Raw genomic sequence first — 9,441 nt, 5'->3', positions numbered from 1 at the left:
AAGTCAAATCACTGTTCCTTCTACCACTAATTGCCTAATCTGACAATGTAACATTGTACCTTAGATGTAAAATGCTATTTCATTGATTCAAAACACAGCATAAAGGAAGTTCCTGTTTCATTTCTTGAACAATGTGGTTTGCAGGCTTCCGGACAGGCCCGGGTGTCTCAAGTCTTATGAAATGGCAAACAAGCTTGGATTTGTTGTGTCAATTACCCAAAAAATGCTCTAGTATTTTCAAAATATTCCAGTATTTTGAGCTTTATTCTTGGGCTCTTGAGTATTATTTTATGAATAATGCAAAAATATTACGTAAGAATAACTAGTAGTAATTTATATTACAAGATTCTTGTGAGCTTGAGATTGTGATACTACTTCCTGCTGATGGTTGCTGCTGAAATAAACAGTTAAATATGTTAGATACTTTCTTTTAGAAAAACCAGAGGTTGGTATCTTTCTGATCTGATGCCTGTGTAAATCTGAAATTATTTGCACTGATAAAGTTGATATTTACAGTGAATAAGAACAGAATTTGAACACTGCATGAGGAAGAAATGAAAAAGCTGCATTACTAAAACTGAATTTCCTGTTAGCTTATAATCCATAGGTATTCACTGCATTCTTCATGACAAAACAGTACGAGCACAGGTTTAAACTTGATTTATTGAAAATCTTAGTTTTGCATAATTATTCAACATTTGCAAGTCTTAAAACATTTAATTCTGAATAAAAAGTCCATTAAGAAAAAAAATGTAATTTATATTCTCCTTTGTAAATTTTATACAGTCAAAAACAACCTACTCTTCAAAATCCATGTACAGTGTTACTTAACTGCAACTTTGAATGCCAAATCCTTCACCCATCATAAACATATTCCAGCTGCCAAAGTCAATGAACCTTTCTAGTTATTTCCTCTTCCATTTTCTATAGTGGACCTTGAGTGAAGAGCAAATACAGTCAGAGCTCTTAGTTGCAAATCAATAATTTCTTCCAGATGAACTCTGCTGCCAATTGTTGCATTTTCCTTCTCCCAGTGATGGCTGTTTGTGATAGGAAACACTGAACTGCAGCAGTCCTGTGTCTTTGATCAGAGCTGGCTGCATCCAGTAGCAGGTTAAACTGGGACACCAAATGCCTTTGCCACTGATGTAACTACAGAGAGGCACAGCAGAGCAGCTGGGGAACCCAATCTCTTAAGGTGCCCTTGGAAAACTTGGCAGAGCTTATCTGTTGGAGTTGTAAGGTGAAATCTTGACTCTAGTAGCTTGGAGAGCAGAGGTAGATGTCAGTCACAGCTTCCCAGAGCTAGGTCAGCATTTTGCAGATGATTTAGAGCATCACACGTGGTGATGTAAGAATATAACATAGTATAGTGCTACTGAGAGAGGGAAAGAAAACATTATTTGCTACTCTAACTGAAAGAACTATTTTTCCTAGACTTTTGTTCTTATCACAGAAGTAAGCTTTCTACTTCCAGGCAGTTTAGACTAGAAAGCATCATATTAGAATTAAGATACACAAAACCTTAAAGGGGTAGTCTTATTTTGGACGTAGCTCTGCAGAAAGTTGAAGTGGCTCAACAGCCTTTGGAGCCCTCTATAACAAGTTCTGTAATAATAATAATAATGATAATAATAATTTTGCTTATAAAAATTATTTAGAAAGATTATTGCTAGGTCCTCTTGTCTGAAGTTGAAACTGAAGTGCTGTTTCTATATTCTGTAGCCCTTGCTAGCATCTGTTTCATTTGAACAATGTATTTCTTCAATGCAGCTATTAACCCTGTTTTTATTCATAAAACAATATTTAATCACAGAAAGTCTCAAAGTTGCAACTCTGCCATTCATACAGATGACCCCACAACAGGCACAACACTACTACATACACTTTTTTTAAAACACTTTTTTAAAAAGTGTTTTTAATAAAGTTTTTTTAAAACTCTTACGATGAAATGTAGTTAACACATTTATACAAGAAATTCCAATGACTTGGCACATTGAAAAAATTACTAACTTGAAACTACTGAAAAAAAAAGTTAATTCTCACGCACCAGGGGTTTTGGCAAAAACTATGCCCTCACTACACTGTTAAAAGCTACTTAATCCAGATATACATTTCTGATTTGGTATTAGCTTTGCCTTAGTGATACTACATATTCAGCTGATCATAAAAATTGAAGCCTGTACTTACAGCTCCTGTGATTTCTGCCTTATTCAGATGAACAGCTAGGTACAGAAACATGGGTTATATGAAGAATATACTTACACAGCTGAAAGATTTGTGAGAGTGAACAAAAAGGAAAAGTTTAGGTGAACAGCTTTGGTTTTATATGCCTATGTAAGTCACCTGACTGTTGATTAGTCATAGTTGTAATAAAAATGAAATGGATAGCAAGAGAAATTTTGAAACTACAACAATCAGTGTTTGTTTTAGCAAACAATGACAGCCCCTACCTTTAATAAAGGGAAAAAAAGAGAAATTACTTTTTAAAAAATTATCTATTACATGAGGTTACAGTAACTAAGAATTTGCAAGTCATATTTCAAAGTGTGCCTGTATTGCCTGTATACAACGTAGTCACTTGTCTCATGTAACAGCCAAAAAGGAAAATAGGATTGTACAACTATAGGACAGGAGGATTTATGAACAGAAATTATACCTATTTTTTCCAATTGTTTTTCAAGACTGCCTCAATTTCACATTGATGGTGCTTTTTTTAAAGTGCTGATATTAGTCATCTGTTATAAAAGGAGATCTCATGTTCTTACATAGTTAGCCCAGTGTTTCTCCATGATGCCAAAGAACAAAAACTGAGGATTTAAAAAAACATGTAACTTTGAAGAAAAATGACACTAACTACCAATCCTGTAAACTTAGGCACATGTAAATTCATTCAGTATTTAACAGCAACTAAACCAATGTCTAAGTTACTACTTAAACTTTTTTGTGAAAATGAAGAAAATTACAGTTATATTAACATTACTTTGCATATGCACCAAGTATGCTATGCATAAGGTAGGCATTAACAATCATTAACAAATCCTACAAATACAAAAAAATAGTTAGTAGCATTTAGAAAAACGGGGGAGCTTGGGAGGAGGCATCATGTTCGTGTTTAAAAAAAACCCAAACAACAAACCACCACAAAAAACAACAGAAAACCCCCAAACACAAACAAGACCAGCACTGTCACATCCAAAAAGCCCAACATGAATCGAAAACCTGATTTTTACTGTCTGTTCAAAAGAATCTGGAAATTCTTTATTTCCTTTACTGTAGTTTATTGCTCCCCTTCTCCCCCGTACCTGTTATACTGTTATGATCATAATATGAACACTAATGAATATTAAGTTCTACTTTTCCTCTTATCTTCAAAGAGACTTTTCAACATGTAAACCTGAACAGCTGATACCACCACCATTACTCCCAGGTTGACCATGGACCAGAAATTCACTCTGTCAAAATTGCTTTCTTGTATGTTTCGGTCACGAGCCTCAAATGCTCTGAGCAGGGTCTGAATCTGGACACTTTTGCTCAATCTGGCTTTGACACTGTTGATGGATTCCTGGTAAGTAACAAAAGAGTGTTTTTAGTAAAAAAACTCACCTGAACTAAGTATATAGCTCACAGCACATACAAAATTAACACTGTATTACCACCTGTAATTTAATTTCTTGACAAGTGAGTTAAATTAATTTTAAAATATACACATCATGAGAGTTTTTATTAATTTGTCTAGTCTGTGTATCATCTAAAAAGACTTAATGTGGCATTAGTTTTTTGTAGTAATTTTGTTTTTTCTCTTTATAGGTAGGGAGGTAAGAGAGAAATCAAACCTATTTGGACAGAATTACTCTCAGAACAAATTATGTAGTGGCAAGCAAATGCAGAGTTTTTTTCTGCTGCATAATAAAATTAAGGAGTTATTTAATGGAAACTACCATCAGGGCTGTATATATATGTATATATATCTGTAGCAAAAGAAAAGTAAAATAATGTTACATTCCTCTCTGCTTCTGCTGTTTCCACTGTAGTGGCTATAACCTGCTGCTTCAGCCCAGATACAAAAGCAGAATTTTGACAATAAATCTTGAATAGGACAACTGGAGGTCCTAGAAAGGACACACAGTGTGACCCTGGAACTAGAGGAAACTACATGAACACTCCAGCCACGACCACAGCAGCTCAAGATTTGCACCCTTATTCTGCACGTACTAAATAAACATCTGGTCCTACGATCTGTTGAAGTATCATCCACCACGCAATAAATACAGCATAAAAGCTGGCCTCATGAAGTGCTGAATTATGTTCTTGATATAATTATGGATCCTGAAGTAACTTTTAGTGAGAAGAGTAACATTTGCAGTAAGAGGAGGCTAATAATTTTTAAAAAAAGCAATCCAAAACCATAAGGTTAAACTCAGTAGTAACATTTTTTCTGTTTTGTATTGAACAAAATTATTTCAAAATAGCTATTCTGGGGAGCCAAATAATTTTATAATGATAAAGTTCATTGTTACACAATAAGGAAAATGAACACCACACAAGAGCTTTAAACGTAAGATACAATTCTCTATTTTTGCCAGAAATTATGCTCTCATTAAGGAATTAAACTACTAAGTGCTTATGTTGGTCCTCATAGATCTTAGAGGGAAAGTGATCAATAGCATCAAATACTAATCTTAACTTTACAAAAATTACCTATGTTGTAAGATTTTCAAGGCTCTCAAAGGTAACTTCTGCATTTCTTTTTCTTTTGGAAGATACACCAGTATGTAAACAAGCATCTATCAAATCCATTCACGTATTTTTTGTGATTAGTGTGAGTGGGATTTTCTTCCCAACTTCACATACAAATTTTTCTTTTTTCTAAGTGTCTTGAATGCCAATTTTAAAGATCCGGTCAGATTTTCAGATTCTGTATTTGGTTTTATTATTATTTAAAAGTGTATCATACACTTATAAAATATTTTAAACATTGTTTTGTTATTTAAAAATCTGCATTGTGTTTATGGCAATAAATAATGCATTTTATTTTTCTACATGATGTGTTCAGTAAGTGTGTGCAGATGTTGAGGTTTTGGGTTGGTTTTTTTTAAGATACCTATTGTCTTTAGCTGTGATCAAATAAACAGCAGTTCATGGCATCCTACCAAGCATTAATAACAGTGGTACTGGAGCACCAAGCAATCCTTTGCTTCTAGATTAATCTCAATATTTAATGATCATAAAGAGAATAAGAGCTTTGATTCAGCAATAGCCTGAATCCTATACCAAACAGGTTCAGCATACAGTTTAAGAAAACATAACCACTCAAACAATGCCTGCAAATATGAACCTGTAGTTTATGCAGATTAACTTGCATTCTGTTTATTAGTTTGAAAAGATACAGTAAAATTTGGGAGCATAAAACTCAATATAGTAGTATCTAATTTACTGAAGATAGCAACAGGTATCTGTGCTTCTGCAAAGATGTGATGAAGAGGCTAACACAGTACTTTATCTTTAAACATTGATAAAAATTATGCAGTAATTCCAACTACATCATTGGCACTGAATAATACTTTAATGCTTAAAGTATTCATTTAATTGCTGCTAGGGAAAAATGTCCCATTTTAGCAGTAGGAAGAAAGGAAGCTGAATTGGAAACCAAGTGACTAAAAGCTAGGCAGTTTCTTCTTGCTGATGAAGGGCTTATTCTGAAGAGATCTTCAAGTTTCTGTGTGTAAACAAGAGATCCATGGTGCTAGGCTTCCTGTATTAGTAAAAGCAATAAATGGAACTGGAATACATTCCAGTATGGTACAACAGACCAAAGCAGAATGGCTACATGATGTTGAGATTTTTTTCCAAAAGCTCTTACAATAAATAGAATCGAAGATCAAATACTAACCAGAATATCTTCCAGTTTCATGTCTAGGAGATCTGTGCCTGTAACATACTTCTTCCAATCTTCCTCATCTTGACCATCTTCTCCCATATTGTCCAGGATCAATTCAAAGAAAATAACCTTTTCAGAAATGGTACTGAATGTGTTGTCAAAGCAGAACATGTAATCCCCATCTTCTGTTTCCACCCTGTGTATATAAGCAAAGCATGATTAACTAAACTTTCTGTGCTGGTTCTCAAAAAGTCAAGTTTTTGCAAGCATACCTTCCCCTTTAAGACTGCCAACTGTGCACTTAGAAATAACCAAATTGTCTTCTAAATAAAAATAAGAACTCTAAAGACACCTTACACATTACACAGTTGCAGCAAAACAATCCCACTAACTCCAAAAGGTTCAGAATGATGAAGACAGCAGCTTGCTTTCATTTCTTTTTGGGGATTTTGAATCATTGCTAATCATTACAACATAATAAAGAATAAGTGGAATTCTTATGCTGTATAGTAAAATTACAGCAAATATTACATATTTTGACAAAAGGACTGGAAAAATAGGGGATTTTAGCTTCTTATTTGTATGACTCACATGATCTTTTGATATTGGATATGGAGACTCTTTTCAACGCCATAATAATTATTTTTATCTACTGAACATTAACAGCTGTCATTTAAACAAAAATACCCTTCACTTCATGGTACAATTAATGTAAAAAGCATTCAGTATTTATAAACAGAAAATTGGTATTCTCAAACTGTCCTATTATAAAGTCTTTTGTAATAGTAAGGAATAAAAAGTACTCAACCTTCATTTTAGTTATATTTGCTAAAGAAACCAGAGAAGTTCTTTATTTAACACTTCTGAGTTTGAAGATTTTAAACTTACGTGTGAACTCCATCTGATTTTCTTTCATCAAAAACTAGAGTTTCACCTTTTGGAGACAGCAGATGAAAATCAACATCTAATCCTGCTCCATCTAGAACCTGTGGAACAAACAAAAATAACCAATCTCTGTCCAATAGAATTCCTGTTTGCATTGCTGACAGCAATATTTTTAGAGAAGGCAAATGTTTTTTAGGTAAGGGAACAGAAAGAATCTGAAAGATTAATCTGTCTGGATGAGCTGACACCAAATTAACTAGAAACAGATTAAAAACGGCTCAACCTAGAAATATTTTAGCAATTTCAAACTAAATGTAATCTAAACCTGCCAGGCTGGGCTTATATTGAACCATTCCCTGATTAATAAAAACTTTTAAGTTTTATCAGGAGGAAGGGTTAGACAACCTGTAAAAATACCAGCAACAGATGGCTAAATCTGGTATTTCTATAGTGGCTATCTTTGATTGCTAAGTACCCACACTACTCCCACTTCAGTGGTAGAAATGTTCCAACAAATCACTTGTATGCTACATGGTGTCACCTCTTTGTTGGTTGAATTAACAGTATTGAACACAAGACCAAACCTCTTAGGCAAATCAAAGCTGTACCACAAGACCTTCTCACAATTTGATGCACATTTGAGGTCGGAATTCTGCCAGGACATTCTCTTTTCCTAAAGGTAGGGGGAATTGAAGGAATTTAGCTTCCTAAGTTCTCAGGGAGTGTCTACAGCATTACAATGCTGTGCTGCTTTAACTGTGTAACACAGTTACAGTTGCATCACCACACCTATCATGTTGAAGAACTTCTTTATAGGGAAGGTAGGGACTGCATAAGGGGGTGGAGAGGGATCATTTTTATGACATTACTTAAGGGGGAATTTTTGGTTTGCTTGTTTTCCATTGAACTTTTTGAATATAATTGTCTGCTCCTGCTGAAAAGGAGGGCAAAGTTTACACTGACTCAAATTGACACTGAAGTCTTACCAAAACAAAACAAAAAAGATAAAGGACAAAGAAAATTATTGGATAACAGCTGATCAAATTAAAAACCATACATAGTGACATATTTTCAGGGCTATGCTCCAGTCTGAACACCTAGAAAAGAACCTTTGTATTAGAATAGTGTTTACTTTCTGTCTTTGGAGAATGACCTGCATCGTATGTTAAATATTCCTATGCTTTAACCACTGAAATTAAGTACAAAATAAATCTATTTGCAATAATATACAGAGATCCTTTTCTACACATTCAAATAAAAGGATGAATTATTACTGTTAACAGTAGCGCTAAGAAATTTATGCCTGAGTAGAAGTAAGTTACACATATAATGTTATACACATTAGTCCTTTCTAAAATAATGTCTTTATTTAGCCTATGATCAAACTAACATCCTACTCTGTGAAAAATAAACTTCTGTTTGGCTTAGACAGGGTCTTAAACAAAGCTTGAACATCTCTCTTTTATTCTTGTTCAGTTCTGCATGTAATAGTATTAAAAATTAGAAAAAAACCACAAATTTCAGCTTTCTCTTTCAGTTGGGAAACAGAGGGGAAATAGATGGAGGGGAAGAGAGACATCCTGGCCCACTTCGAGGCACAGTAATAGGGTGGGAGAATATTCAGTGCAGCTTCCCTCACTGCACCTATTTTACTGAGAAAAAGGTTTTAAGGAGGAAAACCAGTCTGAGATCGAGATCTATCCCAGGCATCACTGGGAAATTCGAGTTTTCTCAAAAAGGACATAAAAATCTTAATGATAGACTGTTAAATTGGGCTGCTCCTGTAAAACTTTCATCATTGAGAATAAGGGTATTTAATATCAGCACAAAGGTAGGCAAGTACGGGCTCTGTGCATCAGCACAAGGTTCCTTAAGCTTTTGAGTTAAAACACAAGGTCACAACCGTGAACTTTCTACATGCTGCCCTTTTAAAGGATGGCGATTTATGCTCTTTTAAAGTAGAAACAAAAAACTCCTCCCAAACCACCAAAAGAACTGAATTCTTCTAATTTAATTAGAATAATTGAAAAGGCCGGTAAGTTAATTTTTAACTCCCGAAGGCAGAACTTGTAACAGTGTACAATTCCAACGTGGCTTTGCGGGCGCTGCCGAGGCCGGCAAGGTCCCGGGCAGGGCTGAGCTCGCTCGGGGCAGGGCACGGCGGCCCTCGGCAGCGCTGCCCCTCAGGGCCGAGCTGCGGCCTCAGGAAGGCAGGACGGAGCCGCTGTACAAGGGGACGGGCAGACGGCCCAGGGACGGCAAGGCCGCCGCCAGGGCGGGGTGCGGGACCCCAGCTCCCCTGGGGACGCCCCGCGGGGAGACGCCCCCTCCCGCCCTGCCCGACCTGGTACTCGAGCTCCAGCGAGGCCTCCTTGCGCATGGGCTGGTAGAAGCACTCCTTGCGGCCGGCGGGCAGCGTGAACGTGAAGTCGCTGTCCAGGGAGGGGCTGAACTCGGCGGCGCGGGGCGGCGGCAGCAGCAGCGCGAGACACCCGAGCGGCACCAGGAGCAGCCGCGACCCCATGGCGGCACCGCCTCGGAGCGCGGAGCCCCCGCGCACGCACGCACCGAGCGGCGGGGAGCCCCGGGGGGCGGGGCTGGCATCGCCCCGCCCCCTCCGCCCCGCCGCGCCAATCGCCGCCCCGGCAGCGCCGCGCCCCGCCCGCCCACACTGC

General features: G+C 37.1%; 1 protein-coding gene across 1 annotated transcript; it reads right to left on the bottom strand.

Annotated features, from left to right (window-relative positions):
• Positions 1-645: 645 nt before the first annotated feature.
• TMED5 (transmembrane p24 trafficking protein 5) lies at positions 646-9,404 on the bottom strand. The gene is made up of 4 exons (XM_086901951.1): positions 9,111-9,404; positions 6,770-6,867; positions 5,894-6,077; positions 646-3,565 (listed from the first exon to the last, which is right to left on the bottom strand). Exons 1-4 carry the CDS (start codon positions 9,288-9,290, stop codon positions 3,347-3,349), a joined length of 681 nt encoding a protein of 226 aa, XP_086758077.1. The 5' UTR covers positions 9,291-9,404; the 3' UTR covers positions 646-3,346.
• Between the last annotated feature and the right edge of the window lie 37 nt (positions 9,405-9,441).

The sequence above is a fragment of the Cyanistes caeruleus genome, chromosome 9 (assembly GCF_971803275.1).
Source record: "Cyanistes caeruleus chromosome 9, bCyaCae1.hap1.1, whole genome shotgun sequence".
In the NCBI taxonomy this organism is placed as follows: Eukaryota; Metazoa; Chordata; class Aves; order Passeriformes; family Paridae; genus Cyanistes; species Cyanistes caeruleus.
Note: the sequence above shows the minus strand (reverse complement) of the source record. Positions and strands in the feature narration are given on the sequence as shown.

Bases quoted from the DNA above. Each gene is read 5' to 3' on its own strand.
- TMED5 (XM_086901951.1), bottom strand. From the start codon at position 9,290: ATGGGGTCGCGGCTGCTCCTGGTGCCGCTCGGGTGTCTCGCGCTGCTG. The intron at 6,868-9,110 runs GTCGGGCAGGGC...TTTGTTCCACAG, and splicing joins CGCTGGAGCTCGAGTACCAG to GTTCTAGATGGAGCAGGATT. The intron at 6,078-6,769 runs GTAAGTTTAAAA...TTATATACACAG, and splicing joins AAATCAGATGGAGTTCACAC to GGTGGAAACAGAAGATGGGG.